Here is a 24,573-nt window from a genome sequence, read left to right as displayed (position 1 = left end):
AACCATTTCTCAGCCCACCCCACCACCCCCAAACACTCCTGTTCTAATGGCTTTCTCTATAGATTAGTTTTGCTTGCTCTTGAATTTCATACAAATTGAACCATAGAATATGTCTGGATTCTTCACTTTTAACCCATGTTTGGTGCATTGAAGGATTCAAACCTCATTCCCCACCTTAAACATAAGTCTGTAAGCATACAGCCTCCTTGGATGCATAATCAGCGACACCTGGTGAGAGCCTACAAGATACCTTCTTGTCTTCCGTGGTCTGTGTCCAACGTCAGTGAGAAACACAAGCCTTTCCTTTCTCACATGACAAGGGGGGGAGGGTGAGCTGTCAGAGGGATGTTCCTGGGGTGAATCTCTAGAGATAGGGGAAAGAAATGAGGAGAGTGCAAGGAAAGAGGATCTGGGGGAAAAAAAGCTTTCTCTGATAAAATATAACCAGTCTCTAGTTTTATTTGCTTTTGAATTCCTAGGACCATAGATCTGTGTTCTTGGTGGGGACCCCCAGTCCACCTCCAGTTCCCTATTAGGGCCTAATGCAGCAGGACCACCAAGTGGGATGTAGGCAGACTCCTGGGTTCCCAGAGGCTCTTATGACCAAAATTATCCCCATCCCATGGGCCTGCCCCGGGTATCTGAAATTCTCATTGCTTTTGGCTACAGCTTTGAAAACTCTGCCAAAATGAAAACAGTCTCTATTCCTTAGGCTAGTAAGATCAGGAGAAGGCAATGGCACCCGACTCCAGTACTGTTGCCTGGAAAATCCCATGGACGGAGGAGCCTGTTAGGCTGCAGTCCATGGGGTTGCTAAAAGTCAGATACGACTGAGCGACTTCACTTTCCCTTTTCACTTTCATGCATTGGAGAAGGAAATGGCAACCCACTCCAGTGTTCTTGCCTGGAGAATCCCAGGGACGGGGGAGCCTGGTGGCTGCCGTCTATGGGGTCACACAGAGTTGGACACAACTGAAGTGACTTAGCAGCAGCAGCATTTGCCAGACTTGCTAAAAGGGGATGAGATGCAATGTAGGTACATCAGAGAGAAAAGTCTCAATACCAGCCCCAGGTGCAGAGTGCCCGCTTGGAGAGGCAAGGGAGGCTCTGCAGGAGATGGCGAAGGGGGGCCCTGAGCCCCAGAGGTGAGAGTTCAGCTTTACTCAGAGAGCAAGTGGTACCGTGTTTCAGCCTTGATTTTCATCCTTGCTGGAACCAACCTTGATGAAGGCGGGCTTTAGCGAGAAATGGCTTGACTGACAGCATAGCTGTGATATGTAGATGTCCGTCAGGCATATTTTCCTATTTGGGACTTGAGTCCATGGAAACAGCGGAGTCTCCTACTAGTAAGAATCTTCAGGAAAAAATTTCCAGAAGACAAAGCAACTCTTTTCTAAATGTGCATAGTGAGGGCTTGTTGTCCTCCCGTCGTGCTGGCCGTGATAATAACAGCTCACTTCTACCAAGTCTCGCTGAGACTTGGCACAAGAGCCTGTAGGATGAACCACATGCAGTTGCTGCCCTTGTGGGTCAGAGACTGTTGGACGTCAGCAATTGCACTTGGCTCCGCTTAATATTAATTCATCCTTACCACAATCCTATAAAATAGAACGGAGGCCTTCCCTCGGTGATTGAACCCAGCTCACCTCTGCTCCCCAACAGCCCCTTGCTCCCTGGCAATGGTATCTGTGTTGTTCTGAGAAAGGACACACCGCCTCCCCTTTCTATTTGAATTGCAAATCATCCGTGAGAGAAGCCTCGGAATTGTTAGGCGTGAAGCGCCATCGTGTGGCCAAATGCTCACATACCATCGGCTGCTGGGTAATTGATTCCTCCATCAGAGGTGAGGCCACTGTATGCGGCTTTGTTTTTGTTTTTTTTTTTAACTTTACAATATTGTATTGGTTTTGCCATATATCATGAATCCGCCACAGGTATACACGTGTTCCTCATCCTGAACCCTCCTCTTTCCTCCCTCCCTGTACCATCCCTCTGGGTCGTCCCAGTGCACCAGCCCCAAGCTTCCAGTATCGTGCATCAAACCTGGACTGGCCGCCCATTTCATATATGATATTATACATGTTTCAATGCCATTCTCCCAAATCATGTATGTGGCTTTGAATGACCTCAAACAGCTCAGAGGACTGGACTCAGGTTCGAGTCCACACTCTGGGATCCAAGATCTGGATTAATCATGAAAAATTCATTCAGTCTTCCCCAGCTGGCCGATTTGAGGGCGGGCAATTCCAGAACTGCAAAGAGAATACACATTTGCCTTTGCACCTTACCTACAGAAACCAGGCAAGACTGGAAATGAGGAGTCAAACAATGGCTTGGCACTCCTCTTAAGGTTCGCTTGAGATCAAATTCTGCAACCTTCAAATCTAATCTATGCATGTGTGCTAAGTCACTTGTTATATCCAACTCTGTGCGATCTCATGGACCACAGCCTGCCAGGCTCCTCTGTCCATATTCCAGGAAAGAATACTGGAGTGGGTTGCCATTTCCTCCTCCAGGGGATCTTCCAGACCCAGGGATCTAACCCATGACTCCCGCATTTCCTGCATGGGCATGTGGGTTCTTTACTGCTGAGCCACCGGGAAAGATTGGACAGTTATAATCAAACTTAAAAGAAAGTTGGGCCAGATTAATAAGAACCAGAATATCTTGTGATATTTTGTTTTTAGGCTGAATAATAGCCTCCCAAAGATGTCTCCATCCTAAGCTTTGGTCCCTGTGCGTGCTAAGTCGCTTCAGTCATGTCCGACTCTTTATGACCCTGTGCACTGGAGCCCACCAGGCTCCTCTGTCCATGGGATTCTCCAGGCAAGAATACATGGGCCCTGTGAACATTACCTTATTAGGCAAAAGAGAATTTGCATATTTAGTTAGATTAAGGGGCCGGTGATAGGGGGACGAGTGTGGATCATCCTTATAAGGTGATCCTTATAAGAGGGATCACCTTATAAGATCCCTATATCCTTATAAGAGGATAAGGAGGTCCTTATAAGAAAGTCCTTTTAAGAGGGAAGCAGAAAATCATAGTATTAGAGGCATGATGACAGAAGAAATAGGGTGGGGGCAATGCAAGGAAGGGGTCACAAGCCAAGGAATGCAGGCAGCCTCTGGAGACAGAAAAAGGCAGGGGTGCGGATTCTCCTCTGCCCACACCTTGATTTATCCCAGGGAGACTGATTTTGGTTCTCCTAACTGCCAGGCACCAAGAGAATAAACTTGTGGTAAGTCCCTAACTGTGTGGTAGCGTGCAACGGGAAACTAACCCATCACGTAAGGGCCACCCGTGATGAGGCGACCGCAGTGTCCTTTTGGAATCTAGGCTCTAAGTAAGAGTGAGCACCAGGAAGCTCTGTCCTGGCAGCCATGTTCTCAGTGGCCTAGCAACCAGCCAACGAGCTGGATGTATATGATTGGAATTAAAGGCTCCTATGTCTCTTTCTCCCTGAAGGCAAAGACATTGGGGGTGGGAGCTAGAATCTGGGCTAAAGAACAAGCCAGATGTCCAGGACTCTCATCCTCTATTTGAGCATTCTGTCTGGGGATAGGTAGATTTTTATACATCAAAACAGACAGTCCTGGGAAAGCTGGGGCTGCTAACTAACATTGTACCCCAGCGATGAACTGACTGAGTAACTAGTCAACTCAAGGCAGGGAAAGAATCACATGAGTCGATTTTACTGAGTTAAACTTTTATTGTCTCAAATGTTACTAATTACAAGATCCCAGCAGACACTGTCTCAGGATTCCCCAGGCAGAGCCCAGATCCTGGGGTTTATCACCAATTTCAAAGACCTTATGTTTCTGAAGCATGGAGTTTTTCAGGCAGTCTGTGTATAGTCTCATTAAAGACAAAAAATATACAAAACATGAAGCAAAAGAGAAAAGCACAATTTCATGTCCCATAAGCAATAAATGCTAAAAAATAAAAAATCAAGACTCCAATGATCCCTACCTGCCCTGCTCATTTTCTCTTATCTATACAAGCAAAATACATCAAGTGTGTTCACCACTTGATGTCAGGGTCGATCTAGGATCAACTGGAGTTTGATAAGGGCAGATCCTAGAGACCCTTATGCTGAGTCTATCCCGAACAGTGAACTCTCCTTTGTGGGGCTTCAAAATAAGGCCACATTTGGAGAAAAGAAAGATACACAGTGATGTGACTTGGCATGCATTAATGCAGTTCATAAAACAAATCTCCTAAACATTTACTCTTCAGAAGAGCCTCTGGCTCTAATAGGCTTAGGATGAGCAAAAAAAAAAACAAAACAAAAACTCCCAAACATTGACACTGGCACTCAAAGAATAAGAAAGGCAAGTATTAAAACATTTGCTATGCATTTTCGTTCTGAAAATGTGTTGATATAAAATTTCTTGCCCCGCACCCCACGCCAGGTTTTCATCAGGTTTAACATTCAAACCTCTAAGTCATCAATTCCCAAAATATGAACCCCAGAACGGCAGAATCAGCATCACCTGAGAACTTTTTAAACATTTTTATTTAAACTAGAAAAAACATTTAAGAATGTCAGATAATTATTCGTTTTTTTATTTCTTTCTCACAGAAGTTACGAATACTTAGATTCAGAGTCAAAATAACATAAATAAAAGCTTCTTTCTAATAAAACCTGAACAATAAGAATATCATCACATGGGCCTGGGAGAAGGAAAGCTTTATTCAGTTCACAGAGGGACCTTAGCCTAAAGCAACCGTGGCTTAATTTCAATTATTGATTTTTCCTAGTCCGTTTTCCTCCATGATCGCCATTAACACCACTGCACCTCTCCCCCGCCCTGGGTGACTTCTTTTTTTCTTACAAGAAAATGCCAGAAGGAATAGGTGAGGCTGGACAAAGCTCAGTGTAGTCTCCAAACCAGCGGTTCTCAAACTTGAAGGGGTCAAACCATATGCAAAACGTGCAAAAAAGTACAGGAGAAATGCAAAGAATATGCTACATGTGTAATTCCTTTTTAAAACTGTATTTCTTAAGAGAAGTGTTTTTCTTTTTCTTTATTTTTACTTACTGGCCACACCACGCGGCACATGGGATCCTAGTTCCCCAAGCAGGGATGGACCCCAGCCCCCTGCAGTGGAAGCATGGAGTCTGAACCACTGGACCGCCAGGGGAGTCTCTGTAATTTGGACAGTTACGGAAATCAAAATCCTTTCTACTCCAGAAGGTTCTGATTGCCCTTATAACTGGGGGAAGGGAGGGCCCTAGCTTTCATCCACAGGCTGGGTGAGTATCTATTAGGATTTGGGGCCCGAGAATTAGAAACGAAGTATCATTTCATCTTCCTTCAGACCCAGGCAACTGTCTGTGAGAAAAAGAGAATTAGAAACAAAGTATCATTTCATCTTCCTTCAGGCCCAGGCAACTGTCTGTGAGGAGCAAAGCTGAGCTTTGGGGCTGGGGGAGACAGCGTGGTCCCCAGGCAGGGCCCTCACACACTGTGTCCCCCCCTCCTGCTGCTAGGACACTGGCCTCATCTTCAGCCTAATCCAGCAGAAATTTCCAGAACACTGTGAAAAGAAGGTGGGGGGGGGGGGCGGGGGAGAAACCAGCTGCTTCCCAAACAGCATTCTGCAGAGAAGAAGCAATTTCAGTAGGTGACCAGAGGGTTTCTGAACCCCGTGGACAGAGGAGTCGCCTCTCTTTGAAAATTTTGGCTCAGATATGAGTGGATGGGTGCGTTTCTTGGTTTCCAGTACCAAGCAGGATGTTCCCCTGTACCAGGGGAGGCCCAGGAGTGAGCCTGGACCTTCCGTTCCCTCTGCTCTTAAAGACCAATAGGGTGGTAACGACCGGCCCACCTGCCCATGCAGAGAAAGCAGACCCCCGCCAGTGCCCTACGGCGGGCCCTCCTGGAGGCCGCGCAGGTGTCTTTGGCACTGACCGGGCACTGGCAGGCCACATGTTCAAGGACCTGATTTGACCCATCTTTAACTCTATCACACACCTGCTGCTTTGCTGAAAGCAGACTCCTTCTGGGGGACCCAGCCTGGCCAGGCTGCCAAGCTGAGGCCGTCAGGGCACTGTCCGCTCCCAGAGTTGCTCCCGAAGCAGCCACTGCCCTCGGGGGTTCTCCGTCTCATAGTAGTCCTCCCCCAGGGACACCGGGGGCTCCGGCGCAAAGAGCTCCGAGTCCCAGTCCGTATCTTCTCCCGAGAAGTTGAAGAGGATCTGTCTGGAGCTCCCGAGGCTGGAAGGGAGGAATGAGGCAGAGGGCTTCGGTTTGGCTTGGCTGGTCGCACAGGGAAAGGATACTCTGATTTACCCTCCTGATGGAGCCTGTCGGATGCTCCCCTTGTGCTGGGACTCGCGGAGGACAGAACTGTGTCATCGTAGGGTTGTGGGGGGACCTGACCTTGGAGGGGAAGGATGGGGGATGAGGGCTGAGTCCTGGTTTAATATGTCCAGTACAAGGTCCTTTATTATGGAGGAAGGAAAAGGCGATGTAGAAAACCCCTGAACCCATCAGAGTTGGAGGGCTCTTGCAGAGAAACAAAAGAAGACGGGTGGAGGGGGGGAGGGTAAGCAGAGACAGGCGCTTCTATTGTGAGAGGTGAGCTCCCTGCAGAGTGGCCTGGGGTGGCCAGAGCAAGTGTGCGTGTATTTCTCTGAAGGAGTGAGTCCCAGGGATTTGGGAGTTAGAGATGGAAACTCGTCTTGGGAGAGGAGGATCTGCAGGGAAAGAGGCCAAGAGATGATGACAAGACGGCCAGCGCAGACCCGGCCAGGAAGAAGCCCTTCATCCCAGCCTGGTGATGCCTTTCTACGGCAGGACCATCTAAATGGTTCAGAGTTGGTTCCCTCGTGGTGCTATGCCTGTGTCAACCCCAAACTGTCATTAAAAATCTGTAGCACACAGAGTATCAGTGACATCTGGGGGAAAGAGTGAAACAGGATGGACAAAGCATGAGGGCTAAGTGGCCAGAAAGGGAGACAGACCCAGAGCTGAAGGGACAGTTAAGGTTGGGGACAGAGGTAAAGGAAGCTAGAATAGAAGTGTAAGCTATTACAAAAATTTTTAACTAAGACCTCCCTCCCCCCAAATAGGAATAATTTTTCCATGCAGAATGGGGTTCAGGGCACCTAAGAAGCACCCTGCAAGAGTCTGGTGGACATGAGAACATCTTGGTTACAGTCCGTGGCCCAAGCACTTACTCTTTTTTGCAGGCTTTGGGCTTAAATTTCAAAGTGCTGAAGGCCCCTTCCACAGCTTTGGGCAAGTAAATGGGGTGCCTCTCGAGTCTCCTCTGCGTGCCGATGGTCCGGCGCTCCGTGCTCCTCCGGAACTGGCCGGCTGTCGTGTGCCCCGCGACGTCCTCGGAGCGCCGTCGGGGCGCCCTGAGGATCCAGTTAGAGTGCAGACTATGCTCTCGGGAGCTGGTGGCCACTGGAAGAGAGAAGCCGGGCCCCGGGAAAGGAGGACTCACCATGGGGAGGAGAGGGGAGTGGAAGGTCACAGAGCGGGCAACTCGAGCTGAGAACTCACAATAAATACACACGTAAAATAGTGAAGGCTTAGGAAGGCCCAGCTTGTGCCAGGGTGCTCATGCTTAGTCGCTCAGTCATGTCCAGTCCTCTGCAACCCCATGGACTGAACCCCACCAGTCTCCTCTGTCTGTGGAATTCTTCAGGCAAGAATACTGGAATGGATTGCCATTTCCTTCTCCAGGGGATCTTCCCAACCCAGGGATCAAGCCTGGGTCTCCTGCATTGCAGGTGGATTCTATACCATCTGAGCCACCAAGAAGGCCCAGAGAGCCGAGCAAAGAGAATGATTCAACTCTGCAATTACAGGGCAGGGAGAAAATGCTCAAGCATGTGTCCATTAAAGATAAGCACACAGACCTATGTTTTTGGACTTGGAAAGATGCCCTCGATGTATTGTAAATTAAGTGAAAAGAGTGGATGAAAAAATAGGCAAGAGATCTTATTTTTGTTTAAAAAGAATAATAAAGTGAGTCTATGTTTAAACCTTTCTGAAAGAACATACACCAAAACGTTAACAGTGATTATTATCTCTGGGTGGTAGGATTACAGGCCAAATGCTTTACTTTCTTCCTTATACTTTAGTATGTTGTTTGACTCATTTGACTCACAATGAACATATGTTATTCTTGTTATCAGAGAAAAACACATAAAGTCATTTCCATTAAAAAATTTTAACTCTGAAGATATCACCTATGTCCTCAATGGATGTGCATGCTCAATCGCTTCAGTCACATCCAATTCTTTGCGACCCCTTGGACGGCAGCCCACCAGGCTCCTCTGTCCATGGGATTTCCCAGGCAAGAATACCAGAGGGGGTTTCCATGCCCTCTTCTCTAGGATATCTTCTTGACCCAGGGATTGAAGCTGCATCTCCGGCAAGTCTCCTGCATTGTCGGCAGATTCTTTACCACTGAGCCACCAGTGAAGCCCCGAGGGCCAATCAAAGACTAAAGAAACTGACAGTTGAATCCTGGATGTGGGCTCGACCCCATGAATGTGGTGGAGTTGTCTGCTCTCCATCAGGAGGCAGCCAGTGATACACCTTGGCCAGGAGACGAGCATCACCTTCAACCTCACCCCACCCTCTCCAACAGTCCAAGCTGGGCTTGAGCAAGCACCCTGGCCCTCTCCCGCCTGCCACACCCTTGCAGAGTGGTGGCCGGTGGGGGCCACAGAGGGAGCACTGGGTCGGGGGGTGGGGAGGGTTAGGGTGCAGAGGGGTGACAAATGGTGACAGATCAGAGTCAGGTCTAGCAAACAGTGCTGTCCAGGGCCAACCTACATAATCAAATATACAAGTTAAAGATAGTATATAGGTTAAATATAATTTGTCTATTCCCTTTTCCCTTGTGGCTCAGCTGGTAAAGAATAGGCCTGCGATGCGGGAGACCTGGGTTCAATCCCTGGGTTGGGAAGATCCCCTGGAGAAGGGAGAGGCTACCCACTCCAGGATTCTGGCCTGGAGAATTCCATGGACTGTATATGCCATGGGGTTGCAAAGTCAGACACAACTGAGCGACTTTCACTTTCACTTTCATTCTCTTTTCTTCTTTTTTCAATTCTGGTAACAGATACATAACATAATGTGTACCCTCTGAGGCATCTTGTAGTGTACATTCAGTCACGTTGAGTATATTCACATCATTGTGTGACAGGTCTCCACAACTTTTTGATCTTGCAAAACTGATATTCTGTACCCATTTAACATCTCCCCACCTCATCCCTTGCTTGAACTGTTGCTCTATTGCTTTCCCTCATAGAGCCTTAAAAACTCCACCCCACCTCAGCTATGAAAAATGGACCACAGAGAAAGACTCAGTGGTGTTCGATTCTTTGTGACCCCATGGACTATACCTGCGTGCATGCACGCTCAATCATGTCCAACTCTTTGCAACCCCAAGGACCATAGCCCACCAGACTCCTCTATCCATGAAAGAGTTCTCCAGACCAGAATACTGGAGTGGGTAGCCATTCCCTTCTCCAGGGGATCTTCTCCACCAAGTGATGGAACCCAGGTCTCCTGCATTGCTGGCTGATTCTTTATCAGCTGAGCCACCAGGGAAGCCCAAGAATACTGGAGTGGGTAGCCTATCCCTTCTCCAGGGGACCTTCCCAACCCAGGGATTGGACCAGGGTCTCCTGCACTGCAGGCAGATTCTTTACCAGCTAGCTACCAGGAAAGCCCCACAGAGGAGCTTTTGTCCAAACAGGGCTCCGAGGGTTAAAGGGGGTACCCCAGTGTGGGGGAGGCCAAAGCCAGGACCCCAAGGCATAGAGCGAGCTCAGGGCCAGGCTCTGGACTGCAGATGAGAGTTGCCCCTTTATCAGGGGAAGTCCAGTCCACAGACCTCAGGCCACCCCTACCTCCCGCCCCCGGGGATGGCACTCACCATCGAAGTCCACATCTTCATTCTGCAGGTCCACCTCCGCAGCCCGCGGCCGCTTCTCCGTATCCAGCTCTGCGATGATGGAGTCAAAGAAGGCGATGGCCTCCGCCACGTCCGCACTGAACTGGGAGTACTTCTTGGGGGTGGGTTTCTGCTAGAGGTGAAGGGCAGAGGGAAGGGGCAGAGCTGCGTGAGCCAGCCCAGCTCGGAGCACCCTCCGTAAGGGATGCTGAAAAGGACCAAATGTTGCTAAAATTGAACGTTTAAGAGATGTTGTGGGTTTGCACGTGAATTTGAAGAAGTGTCCCTGAAAGGAAGGTAGATACTCCAGATCCACAGTTGCTATAGTCAGTGGATTTTCCGTTATCTCAAGAGGAGGTGGGGGGGGCGTGGTATGAAAGGGTGAGTCGATCTGCCTCTGTCTTGGTCAGGGACTGTTATCCGCCATTAGGCAAAATAATTTGTCTTTCTTTGGTCTATCCCCTGCAAATAAGCCCAATTAGGAGATCGTCCAGTTCCCCCGGGCAGGTGATGAGATGCTCACAGCAGAAAACAGGGGATGAGATATGTTGAAAATAAAACACTCCAGAAGAGGTGTCAGTAGGAAAAGTGGCCAAATTCAGGTTCAATCGTGGAATACACTTAAATTGGTATGATTGTTTGAAAAGTGAAAGCAATGATATTAATACAATATAAAGTGTTTAAGAAATCTACTCCAAGTCAGACCAGGTTCCGAGTTCTGTCCTGATCCATTCTCCTTCAGGATAGCCTCCTCCTCCTCCCCTTCCTCCTCCCCCTCCTCTTCATCACCATCATCATCTTCACAACAGCCCCCAGTCAGTCACCAGTGACTGGCATCATGGAAGTCCAAGCACTGTGGTGGACTTCGGGGGAGAACTCAGGACAAAAGACACAGAATCAACATGTGAACTAATAAAAAAACTCCCCAAAGAATGTAGGAAGTGAGAGAACTCAGGGAGGAAAAAGAGAGACAATAGGTGTTAACCTGGGCTCTTTGGACCAAATATAGTGTTCTTTTATTTTTTGTGTGCATTGTGAAAGTAGTGAAAGTCGATCAGTCGTGTCTGACTCTTTGTGACCCCATGGACTTCTCCATGGAATTCTCCAGGCCAGAATACTGGAGCGGGTAGCCCTCCCTTCTCCAGGGAATCTTCCCAACCCAGGGATCAAACCCAGGGATCAAACCCAGGTCTCTTGCATTTCAGGCGGATTCTTTACTAGCTGAGCCACAAAGGAAGCCCAAGAATACTGGAGTGGGTAGCCTATCCCTTCTCCAGGGGATCTTCCTGACCCAGGAATCGAACCGGGGTCTCCCGCATTGCAGGCAGATTCTTTACCAACTGAGCTATCAGGGAAACCCTTTTGAAAGTGGGATGGTATTACAAATGAAAGTGATTTAATCACAGATTTGCATGTTAGGAAACTAAAGGATGACATCTTTACACGCATAAGATTTTGGTGAAATATATACATTTTTTGAGCAAACTCTGGAAGATAGTGGAGGACAGGGGACCCTGGTGTGCTACAGTCCATGGGGTCACAAAGAGTCAGACATGACTGAGTGACTGAACAACAACAAAAATGCATTTTATACCACTAGGGAACTTCTTTTTTTTTTTGGCCATGCCACAGCTTGCAGGATCTTAGTTCCCTGGCCAAGTATCTAACCCATGTCCCCTGCAGTGGAATCACAGAGTCCCAACCACTGGACCACCAGTGAATTCCCAAGAAGCATCTTTAAATAGTGGATTTTTTTTTATTTTATATTTATGAGAAGCATTCTTGGAGAAAATTTTTGAAGTATCTCAAAATATACTGAACCTTTTCTGTTAAAAGTGGAAAACTGTTCATATGTAGTTATCCTGCCCCGTTCAAAGAGCAAATGAAAATGAAAGGGGTGGGGCGGTTAAAACTCAAAGACAAAGAGAACAAGAGAGAGGTGGTCAGTGAGAGAGATAGCCAAGAGTTCCTGGCAAATGGAAAGCAGCTGAAGAGGAACTGCTGGAACAGAGCAGAGGAACTTGCCTTCCAGAGAGCCACGGGAGGCGGGTGTGGGGCGGGGCAGAATTGGAAGCACTTCAGAACGGGGACAGTTTGACCCTTAAAACCAGAAATGTTCCAGACTTGGCAGCATCAGGGACACCACGGACTGGGATGGAAAACTAAGGGGCTGGCTGACAGTCTGTATGGACTCAGCCAGCCAGGCCACCCTCCCACAGTCGGATGACCGGAAGGCTCATCTCTGGAGGCAGCTCCCTGTGTTTTCTCTTGCTAGTCCCTCTGCCTTGAACGCCTTATGTGACCAGCTCCTATCTGACCATCAGGACGTGGCTGAGACAGCTCTTTCTCCCTCAGATGATGCTAAGCGCCTGCATTTTTGAGCAGGCAGAGGCTTGTACCCTAGCTGTACCTGCACAGAATGACAATTGCTCCCTTTTTTCCTTATTTCCAGTCACTTTTCCCCAAGCTCCCAAAGCCCCAGGCCACCCTGCTTCTTTATCCCATAAATACCTGAGAGCCCCTTGCTTTCCTGGAGGCAGATCTGAATTTGTCCCCCATCTCCTCACTCGGCTGCCTTGTGGATAAACCTTCTCTTGGCTGCAAACCCTGGCATCTCAGCATTTGGGTTTCATGTGAATTAGGTAGACGAGCCTGGTTTGGTGACACCAAGGCTAATCTGCAAGTCCAGGCTCCCTGGGCCTATTCAAGCCCTTTTTCAAACTCAGGCTGACTCTGACTTTCCCCGCCTTTCCTGCAGCTCCCCTGGGCCTTTCTCGCCTCTATTAAGACATTCTCTTGGTCTCCAAGTGAGACCACTAGCACAGGAGCTCCATCAACGGAAGCTCAGGGCTTAGGGATCAGGCTAAGATCACAGAAAGTCTACTTTACAAAGCGATGGTTGGACAAAATGGGACTTCAGTCACCCGCACCGTTGGGTGAGAGCCAGTTCTCCCTCTCTGAACTCAATACTCTTAAATAAAAGTGGATTGCCTTCCTTCCTTCCTTCCTTCTTTCCCATTTTGACTTTTCCTGGCCCAGAATTTTTCGGCTACTTCTTTGGAAAGACTGCTACACACCTGCTTTCTGGGGCACCTGCTCAAGCCTGAGCGTCACAGGGCTCGTGTTCTTTCAGCCCGCGCAGCCCCGGGGCAACGAGCTTTCTCTGAGAGCATCTGTATTATGTTGCCAACTCCACTCAAGTTTGCCTTTCACATTTAACCTTCAGTGGCCTTAAGGTCATCATTTTCCAAGCCTCCCTGTCCGACTCCTTCACAACAAGCCTGGGTCTCAGATTACTTTCCCCAGATGAAACCCTTGCACTTTTCCAAACCAAACTCCACTGTATTCCTCACTGTAATGTTTGAGTCCCCCAAGGCAGTGTATTTTTCTGCATTTCACATCCGCTCCCATCCTGCCTGGTCTCACCTGCCCTTTGGGTCCTTCAGCTTCTCCGATCTGTTTACTTTCTTCTGGGATCTGTCAGTATTTGTCTCCAAGAGGTTTGGATGCTCCAAAACCAACATGCAGGTGTAAGCAGCAACAACTTGTCAGAGGTTAGGGTAGGTTGGATAGGTTCTAAGCCCACCCAAAGCCAAGAGGACCACCATGAAACATCACGCCGCCTCCTCCCTTCTTGTGCTTGGGGCCCACCCCCCTCACCTCCCCGGGGGCCACCTCACGTGGCACCTCCTCTCTGACGCTTTCACCCTGCAGCAGAGACACGGGCACTGCTTTTCTATGTTTGTGTGGACAGCAACATTGTATGAAACCCTCATAGCCGCATACCAGGCCCATGATTCTTGTTGTTTTTGAACCTTTCATTTTGTTTTGGGGTATGGCCGATTGATAACGCTATGATCATTTCAGGTGAAGAGCGAAGGGACTCAGTCGTACACACACATGTATCCATTCTCCCCCAAACCCCCTCCCATCCAGGCTGCCACATAACATTGAGCAGAGTTCCATGGGCTATACAATAGGTATAGGTCCTTGTTGGTTATCCATGTTAAATATAGCATATAAATATATATAGTGTGAACCTGACCCTCCTAAACTCCCTATCACTTCCCCCATCCTTCCCCCCAGCAACCACAAGTTTGTTCTCCAAGTCTGTGCGTCTGTTTTGTAAGTAAGTTCATTTGCATCATTTCCTTTTAGATACCGCATATAAGGGATGTCATACGACAGACTCATGATTCTCAACCTTGTCTATGAAATAGCTTTGGCAAATGACACTCACAGATAGACTGGCTTTGGATAGATACTCAGTTCCTTCCCTAGTGGCTCAATTGGTAAAGAATCTGCCTGCAATGCAGGAGCTCTGGGTTTGAACCCTCAGTCGGGAAGATCCCCTGGAGAAGGAAATGGCAACCCACTCCAGTACTCTTGCCTGGAGAATCCCATGGACAGAGGAGCCGGGCAGGCTACAGTCCATGGAATCTCAGAGAGTCAGACACAACTGTGCAACTGACTCTCTCTCTCATTGCCAACCACTACCTACATGACACAGGCTGTAGGGTACACCCCGCTTCCAACGTTGTTATTCTACCCACTTCTCTTTGAACACATCAGTGTGGTTCAGGCCAGATGCTGAGGTGATGGCGCTTCAGATTATGGGCTGCATCAGGGCAGATGGGCTGTCTTTCCATCTATGAATGTCAGGCACTTATTTCAGTGCCTGACACAGAGTAATTTGTTGAACTAATAAATGTAGGCTGTATACATGCTATCATCTAATGTTTATATTCTCCAACAGTTTTTATGATGGTAACCTATACCTTTGGATTTAACCTGATAAATTTTGAAAACTCTGTACCCCTTATTTTCATGGAGTATTGATAATACAACCTTGAGCTAAAAACATCTGGAAATCAAATTGTCAATGCATTGCGATGAAATTTACAGGATCAAGTGTGGAACTGGTCTGGCTGGCTTGGGGAGACCATTTTCCCTTGGCTCATTCAGCAGGGTGAAATGAAATGCAAACCACTTTAAATTTATCCATAAGCAATGTAATGTTCTCAAAAGAAGCCCTTCAGGATAACCCTTAAAAGCTCAAATATATCCTCTTTGCTTCTGCCATCCTTGGAATGCCATCCTTGTTATTTACGATCAAATCCAACGTTATTCTTATCCTTTTTATATCACAACACCTAGGGAAATGTGTACCCATCATTGAAGAGGGTTTTGTGATAAAACGAATGGGAGCTTAAGAAACAAGAACTGTATATGGCACAAATGAACCTATGTGCAAACCACAAACAGACTCACAGACATAAAGAGCAGACTCGTGGTTGCCAAGGTGGAGGGAGGTGGGAAGGACTGGGAGTTTGGGATTAGCAGATGGAAGCTATTAGATACAGGATGGATAAACAACAAGCCTATGGTATAGCTCAGGGAACTATATTCAGTATCCTGTGATAAATCGTAATGGAAAAGAATATTAAAAAGAATGTGTACAGGTGTACAACTGAGTCACTTTGCTGTACAGCAGAGATGGGCACAACAGTGTATGTCAACTATGCTTCAGTAAAAACAAATAAATAAGAACTGTAGATCTGACAAACAACTTGGGGAAAGGTATAATCATTGAAATTTAAATACATACGTACACATGTCCACATCCACATTTTCAATAGATGAGCTATTGGTAGACTTGTCCGAGCTAAACAACAACCAATAGTGATGTAGACAATACAGCTGAGAAAAATCAGACCAAAAAGATAAAAAGGAAGGGCAGGGTTTGGCACAAACTATAGGGTAACTAGACCTGGGAATTACCTCTTATAGCTAAGCAGTATAATCACTTTGGAAACATAGCTGTACCTCTTCTGTGTTTGGTATTAGAGGTTGCAGACTCACAGTCTGACAAGCTGTCTTTTTTCCCCAGCATTATCATCTTAAAGCCATTATTTCCTTTGCTAGTACCTGGTACCTTCTCCACTCCTTCCCTTAAAGGTCACCTAAATGACCCTTTCACTTTAGCAAAACAGTAAGTGAATGTTTTTTGCTCACACTTATGAAACTCTTCGAAGCCTAACTAATAGAACTGAATTAATAGCCTTGAAGCATAGTATAAAACTCTTCACACATGATAAGTGAAATATTACAATCCAGTGAGAGAAGGGATAGATTTGTCAATAAATGGTGTTGAATCTTTGCTATCTGGGAAAACTTTCAAATAGGATTCTCACTTCCCACTATGTGTGTAAAAATAAATTGCTGATAGATAAGAGGTCTGGGGTTTTTATGGAACTACTAAAAAAAAAGAGGAAAATGGCACATACATAACTGACCTTGAGACATACAAGGGATTTCTAAGCATGAAACAAAGAAGTATCAAAGACAAAAGCTGACACGTTTAACTACATAAAAACTGGTAATGTTTTTAATGATAAATAAAATTGTACTGTCAAGTAAAATTAAACTATATATAAAATTAAGAAAATATTTTTAACCCTGTGGCGAACAATGTGCTCACATTCTTGACGTGAATCCATATAAATTTTAAAAAAAGTTTGCTAGAGCCAAAATGTATAAAGACATGAATGGGCAATCCATTAATCAAGAGTACACATTGGTTTGATAAAACAAGAGGGTCATTCTTTGTTCAAGCAATAATTCAAAACAAGTACATAAGATAATTCAGTTTATCTATTAAATCAATAGACTTTAAAAATTAATGACACTACTTGGTGTTGATAAAATACAATAAGAAGAGCCTTCTAATTCACTGTTGATGAAGGCATAAATTATAAAATATTTCTGGAAAACAATATGTAGAAGAACCTTTAAAAATGAATGACTTTTAAAGATTTGGGAGAATGGCATTGAAACATGTAAATATCATGTATGAAACGAGTTGCCAGTCCAGGTTCGATGCACGATACTGGATGCTTGGGGCTGGTGCACTGGGACGACCCAGAGGGATGGAATGGGGAGGGTGGAGGGAGGAGGGTTCAGGATGGGGAACACATGTATACCTGTGGCAGATTCATTTTTTTTTTTTTAGATTCATTTTGATATTTGGCAAAACTAATACAATTATGTAAAGTTTAAAAATAAAATAAAATTTTTTAAAAAATGAATGACTTTTAACCTTTGACCTGTTAATCACACTAAGGAATAACTGTCCAAAAGATGCCTTTATAGACAGAGTAAGATGAATTCATTCACAATGTTGAACAATTGTTTAAAGGGTTGTGAGTTAAATTTTTGCCATTAAAACTTCAGTTTTCAAAAACAAGTTAATGATAGAAAAGAACCCAAAATATAAGTTATTTAAAAGTATATGCTATGCTATGCTAAGTCACTTCAGTCGTGTCCGATTCTGTGTGACCCCATAGACGGCAGCCACCAGGCTCCCCTGTCCCTGGGATTCTCTAGGCAAGAACACTGGAGGGGGTTGCCATTTCCTTCTCCAATGCATGAAAGTGAAAAGTGAAAGCAAAGTCACTCAGTCGCGTCCGACTGTTAGCGACCCCATGGACTGCAGCCTACCAGGCTCCTCCATCCATGGGATTTTCCAGGCAAAAGTACTGGAGTGTGGTGCCATTGCCTTCTCCAAAAAGTATATGGTATATGCCAAATTTAATAAATTTATACATATACATACATAAAGGTTGCCAAATTCAGGAACTAAAAAAACTTAATGGCAGTTAAATTTCAATTTTACATAAGCTATAAATTTTTGGTAGTAGTATATACCAAATATTGTATGGACATAATTATATTTTTTAAATCCATCATTTATCTGAAATCCAAATTTAAATAGACATCCTCTATTTTATCTGGCAACACTACTATACATATCTACAACCATACAAGAAATAAATGGTTGAAAGAAAATATATTTAAAGATTTTAGAGTGATTATTCTGGATGATATGATTCTAAGTTATTTCAATTTTCTTCAACTTTTCTGTGTTTTATAAATTTCATTTAATGAGTAAATATAACTTAGAAAAAATGTTTACCAAAAAGAAAAAGTGTCCTTTTGATAGTAAACTCGGATTCATTACACATGGGATGCTTTAATTATTAGGCTATCATTTCATCTGAATACACCCAAATATATTCTACTTTATTAAAAACAAAAGATAATTTTCCACTCACTGAAAACCAAGTCTCCCATAAACCTTTCAGTTTTCTTCTTAAATTACAACTGGGGTTTCTCAGGTTATTTGTTTATTGAGTTACTGTATGCCTGGAGCTTCACTAGAAGCTGGAGATAAAAAGATAAATAAGACATGGTGGCTCCATTCAAGGAGCTCATGGCCGGTAGCAGACACAGCAAATGAACGACAATTACAGGGCTGCGTGCTGAGTGCTAGGTGCTGGGAGCTAAGTGCTGAGTTAAGGGCCAGACCCAGCGAAGGGAGAAATCCACCGTGTTAGACTGTGGACCTGAGAAATGGCTGCCTGGGACAGTGCTTTCTCTGCTGTCTTAAAAAGACAAGAAGTTAGCCGGGTGAGTGGGGTGTAGTGGAGAGGGAAATGGGAGGAGGAAGTGTCGTTACTAAGCCGAGCAAGCAGCAGGTGTCTGGAAGATAGATTGGGCATGTAATTACCCATCTTGTGATCTGACTGAGGGGGCTGCAGGAATTGGACACTCTGTTATCCGTCATGATTTTACTGTCTGTCATCTTCTGGGGAGCTCTGCCAAGCATAATAGAAATTCTTTGCAGTTCATACTGAATGTTTACTGCCCTTTAACTCTGCCAACCAGATACAGGCCCAGTATCTGACCTCCAGTAACTGATGCCCACAGAAAACCTGCACTTTCATATCACCGGGTTTGCAGAAATTCCCCCCAACAGAACTGAAAAATAATTCCCAGGGGTATATGGGAATCCAGGACCTGCTTCCCCATCCCATATGCCATTTATAGGTAGGTGATTTAGAATCTTCTTAGGTGAATTGGATTTAGAGCTTTCTACCATAAAGGAGAAAAAAAAATCTATTTGCTGTTGACATGGTCTTATTTCATGCACCAGGATTGAACGGCCAATGACAGAAAATTTATTCTGAAAGCTATCTATTATCAGAGCAAAACAACTTTAAATAAAAATCAATCACATTTGGCAGGCATTCTTCAGAATTCCACTGGCTCTGTTTAAATTATTCTTGTAGCAGTTGAATTTCTTTAGTTGGGGGGTGGGGGTGGGGGAAGAGCTGGTTCATTTATCCAGGCAGACATATCGGGAATCCAAGCTGCTCAGAGCTAGAAGACACACAGAAATAAAGACGTTTCTTCGGACTAGGGTAGGTGACCAGGAACCTTAGCTTTGGAAAATACTTCCTCCCAAACCTTCTGGGCAGAGTTTCTTGATTGCATTGCAGCCAACCCGAAACTGCCTCCCCAGTAGCCCAGACGCTGTGGGTGGGTGAGGCTCAGGTCCCCTTGGGTGGCTGAGTTCTCACAGAGGGATGTCAGCTGTTCACCTGTTCATCTGACCATAAAAATGTGGGGAGCAATCCTCAGGGAATTTCCCAAGTGCTGACGAGCACTCCGGACAAAATCCGAGTGTAATCTCAAACTTTGCCTCCTCACCTCCCATCAAAACCCAAGCTCCCTGGTGGTTCAGGGGCTAAGACTAGGCACTCCCAATTGCAGGGGCCCCGGGTTCTCTCCCTGGTCGGGAAACTAGATCCCATGTACTGCAACTTAGAGTCCACAGACCACAGCTAAAGATCCCGCATGCTGCAACGAAGACCTGGTGCGGCCAGATAAATAAATAAAAATAAATATTTGAAAAAGGCCAAGCTCATGGACTGTTAAAAAGGAAGGAGGTTCTGAGAACGTGTATGAACCTTGAAAACACTATGCTAAGAGAAAGAAGCCAGTCACAGACGGACAAGCACTGTGCGATTCCATTTATATGAGGTTCCTGAAGGCAGTGGCACCCCACTCCAGTACTCTTGCCTGGAAAATCCCATGGATGGAGGGGCCTGGTGGGCTGCAGTCCATGGGGTCACTAAGAGTCGGACACGACTGAGCAACTTCACTTTCACTTTTCACTTTCATGCATTGGAGAAGGAAATGGCAACTCACTCCAGTGTTCTTGCCTAGAGAATCCCAGGGACTGGGGAGCCTGGTGGGCTGCCGTCCATGGAGTCGCAGAGTCGGACACGACTGAAGCGACTTAGCAGCAGCAGCAGAGGCAAATTCATAGAGACAGAAAGGAGACTATAGAAGTCGAGGGGAAAGGGAAAATGTGGAGTCACTGCTTAATGGGCCCAGACTTTCTGTCTGGGCTGATGAAAATTTTCTGGGAATGGATAGTAGTGGGCTACACAGCATTATGCTTAATGCCAGGGAATTAACTGCACACTTAAAAATGGTTCAAATGGTAACTTTCAATTTTTTTGGAATTTTTTAATTTTTTAAAGAATTTTAAAGAGAGTTATATTTTAAGAAATAAAAGATAGTTGTCAAACATTTTATAAAACCATTCTCCTAATTTCTAAATGAAGTATTTTTAGAGCCTCCATAACCTCTTAAAGGAATGCATTTTCTAGTTTCTACTAATTTACTTTCGAAAAGCATTCTAAAAAGATGTTAATTAGGGCTTACTGTCTTTGGGCTGAATTATCATGGGTCTATATGATCATTTGGAAAAGCTTACAGAAAGCTCTGGGGTAAAGAGCTCTGATTTCTGTCTGGCAGTTAACCATTTGATAGTACACAGGGTTGCACATTTTTCTTTAAAAGAAATGTATATTATATCAAAGAAAAGCACTTAATTTCGTAATTCATTGACTGATAGACTTCATTACCCATAATCTGAGGATACTGAAAAGCGCTCATTTAAGGTGCTATGAAATGCCATGGTGAAAATGGTAAATACTGTGTTATCCTTATTTTACCACCCCCTCCAAAAAAAGACAGCCAAGCTTGAGAGAAAGCGATGTGTTGAGAAGGAGTGAAAAGAGAGAAGGGAAGTAACCCAAAGACCTCTGGCAGCTTGAAGACATTACCATGGGAACGAGGTGAGGGGAGAAACACGCCAGGGCTGAGGCCAGTCTCGTCCCAGACCAGACCCCAAAGCAGGCTTGAAGGAGAGCAATTCGCTTTCCAAAGTGCTGGGATGAGGCGGGAAATACCAAGAAACACAGCCGGACAGCTTTAACTTCTCACGGGCTTTTTTCTCTCAGAGGCTGCACCACATCTTTAGGGGACTTTGACAGAGATTTTGGAAGGGCATGTGGTTCCCCCCCTAACCCCTGTGCCTCTGGCATCTGAATCCTCCACTGGGTTCGAAAGGACCTGCAGGAGTTACAGCCAGGTCCCTTCCCTGGTTCCTCACTAGGGTACGTGCCTTGTGCGACTTGGTGGCCACCCGCAAGGGCTCTGAGAATCGCCTCCAGAAATCTGACTCCTGGGTCACTGCCTGCCTTTCCCACAAGAATGATCACCCATGAGAGTGATCTTTGGCTCGTTTAGCAGCATCTTGGAGAGTTCCTGACACATAGTATGTGCTCAATAAGTATGTGTTGTTAAGTGAAGGAAGAAAAGAAGGAATGATACATTTGTTGATGAATTGTTACTAAAACATCAGTGAGGGCATTACAAATGACATCACCCATGGTTCCTGGTATCAGATCCTCTATGAGAAAGTTTAGAATTTAAACCTGGGAAAAATCTGGATTCCCATAAACAATAGGTATGGTTCTTCCTCTTAGATAGTCAGAATTTTGAAATAAGTCCTGCTCTTTTTACATTGCAGCGCCCAGGAAGTGCAAAGCCAAACCCAGCTGTAGGATTTGCATGTTTTCTTGAGCCGTCTTGATTTTCTGTGGATGCTTTTTCTCTCCCAGCTTTCCAATGTCTGTTGCCAACTCATGCTGCTGGTGTATGAATCCTCTCAGATCCTCTGTAGAATGATTAGGAAGTAAGGAAGTATTTCTGCTGAAATGATTTGAAGGCACGGTACCTATTCATTATGAAGATCCTTTTATAGCTGGGCTCACACTCTGTCCCCAGCTTTCTCCCTAGCACACAAGTTGACAGAACAAACTCAATATTTCAAGGCTACAGAGACCACAGGGCTTCTCAGGTGGTGCTAGTGAACCCACCTGCCAATGCAAGAGACCCAAAAGACGTGGCTTCTGTCCCTGGGTCAGAAAGATCCCCTGGAGGAGGGCATGGCAACCCACTCTAGTATTCTTGCCTGGAGAATCCCATGGACAGAGGAGTCTAGCAGACTATAGTCCAGGGGGTTGCAAAGAATCAGACACGACTGAAGCAACTTAGCACACACACATGCACAAAGTGCCTGGAGGGAATCTAACTGGAGCTGAGAACCCCAGGATAGTCAAGCTGGAGGGGAGTCCAGAAGCCATGGTGACCCCCTCTGTCATTGGAGGTGATCACAAAGGAGGAGGTGGCCCTGAAGGAGGAGGTGGCCCCGAAGGAGGGGTGTCAGGCCCCCAAATCTACAACTGGCTGGCTGCAGGATGAGTACCCATACCTGAGAGCAGGATACTTCCATGGGCCCCAACACTGACCTACTTTGAGAGTTCAAATGGTTATTTACACTGCTCCCACATGGGATAAAGTGCAGACAGTTGAAACCAGTTGGGTGAGGCCAAGCCCTAGAGATCAGATAACAGACCAATTGGTCAGTGTTAATGGGACTTGCAGGCCTGCGGGACACTCTGGGGAGGCAGCCAGGATGGGGTAGGGGGTGAGAGGGCAGAAAGGCCTGCTCTGAACACCTTAGAGCTCAGGAGAATGATTGATGGGGATTTTAAACAGCCTCAAACTTCAGACATAAAAAAAAAATAATTCAGGGAACAAAGGAATGAGTAACAGTGAGATTTGGGTCTTAGCAAAATCTGGTCACCGGGCCTTAGCTTGTCCTTCTGTGATCCCGAAGGGCTTTCTCCCCACTTCTCTTCTGGCATTACTGGAATTACCTCCAAAAAACATAATGTGTACAAACACTGTGATAAGTACAAGTGAAAGTGTTAGTCACTCAGTCACGTCTGACTCTTGCGACCCCATGGACTGCTGTCCATCAGGCTCCTCTATCCATGGAGTTCTCCAGGCAAGAACACTGGAATGGGTAGCTATTCCCTTCTCCAGGGGATCTTCCTGACCCAGGGACCGAACCCAGGTCTTCTTCATTGCAGGCAGATTCTTTACCGTCTGAGCCACCAGGGAAACCATAAAATGCAGGTCCTTCCCTTCACTGATTTCCTGCTTGGTCTGCCTGGGCAGAAGACCCAGTGCCCCGCAAAGTTGTCATTCAGTCTCCTAGAGTCACAGCCTCTCTCTCAGGCTGTGACTGAGTCCCCTGAGAACCTGAGCACCTCACACAGACAGAGCAAATCCTCCCAGTGTTCACTTTGCACTGGGACTCTCACATGTGATTGTATTAATAAAAGTAACAACAATAACTTGTTGAGAAGTGATGTGTTGAAGTGATGAGCTGTCACGCAAATGTCATAAAAGCCTCCTCTCACCCAGGAAGTGGGCGGTAAGTGACAGGCAAACTGTTGGCCTAAAGGCCGAGCCCAAGCCCTCCTCGTGGGCTGCTCTGGGGATGCCAGAAACTGTCCCTCCCCCTGGGCCTCCACTCGAAAACTCTACATGGGACCAGCCACCCTTCCCAGGCCGGGGAGATGGCCATGGAGACTCTCTGAGGTCTTGGAGCTGGTGCCCAGAACATGCAGGTTTATTAAGCTGTGCTTGGACAAAGCAGGATTCCCACTCGCCTCTTGGACAAATGCTCTTGTCCATAGCATTTCTTGGGGGCACTTGAAAGAAAGTGAAAAAGTGTTAGTTGTTCAGTCATGTCCAACTGATCCCATGGACTATAGCCCACCAGGCACCTCTGTCCATGGGATTCTCCAGGCAAAGAATACTGGAGTGGGTTGCCATTTCCTTCTCCATTACATCATCCGGACCCAGGGATCGAACCGAGGTCTCCTGCATTGCAGGTAATTTCTTTACCATCTGAGCCACCAGGGAAGTCCACGGTGGCACTTACCTTCATTTCTTTGGCAGCAGACTTCTTTACGCCCCTGGAGGATTTGGAGGAGGTGGAGGAGACGCCCGGGGCGCGGCTGGGCTTCAGGTCGTTGAGGCTGCTAAGGTACTTCTTGCGCAAGGCCAGCAGCTCCTGTAAGTACTGCAGGCAGTCCTGGGTGCGCGAGAGCATCCACGCGCGGTCCCCCTCCTGTTGCAGGTAGTACAGGCTGGGGTCCATGCTGCCGGCGCTCCGGTATTTCTTTAAGGACTCGCTGAACTTCTCGCCGTGGTCCCCGACCACGTACACGGAGCTGCTGCGGATCAGCCTGACGGCGGGGCTGGGGCCGTGGTAGTAAGGGCTCTCCGCCACCTCTGCCTTCCTGTGCGGGCCGGAGTGAAGGATGGAGTGGAGCTTTCTGAGCATGGTGCTGGGTTTCTCTCTGTGGGTGCCTTCCAGCTGCCTGAGCGGCGCCACTTGATCTAGCTGGGGGCGCGGGAGCCAACCTGCGGGACTGCCCCCATCTGCCTTCCCGGGGGCCCCTGAGTCCTGGAATCCCAGCGAGTGTGGGCTCGGTCAGGCGGGCAACCCAGGCATCTCTCATGGGGGGAACTTTCACATCCAATAACCGAGATGCCATAAACCATCTGAGGATGTGAGAGAGCGCGCC

At 46.5% G+C, this 24,573-nt stretch overlaps 1 protein-coding gene across 1 annotated transcript; it reads right to left on the bottom strand.

The window, feature by feature from the left end:
* Positions 1-6,047: 6,047 nt before the first annotated feature.
* Positions 6,048-24,329, bottom strand: C13H13orf42 (chromosome 13 C13orf42 homolog). The gene is made up of 4 exons (XM_025263247.3): positions 23,925-24,329; positions 9,911-10,058; positions 7,188-7,419; positions 6,048-6,222 (listed from the first exon to the last, which is right to left on the bottom strand). The coding sequence occupies exons 1-4, from the start codon at positions 24,327-24,329 to the stop codon at positions 6,048-6,050; spliced, it is 960 nt and encodes a 319-aa protein (XP_025119032.3).
* Between the last annotated feature and the right edge of the window lie 244 nt (positions 24,330-24,573).

This window comes from Bubalus bubalis, chromosome 13, assembly GCF_019923935.1.
Source record: "Bubalus bubalis isolate 160015118507 breed Murrah chromosome 13, NDDB_SH_1, whole genome shotgun sequence".
In the NCBI taxonomy this organism is placed as follows: Eukaryota; Metazoa; Chordata; class Mammalia; order Artiodactyla; family Bovidae; genus Bubalus; species Bubalus bubalis.
This window is presented reverse-complemented; position numbering and strand designations above follow the sequence as displayed.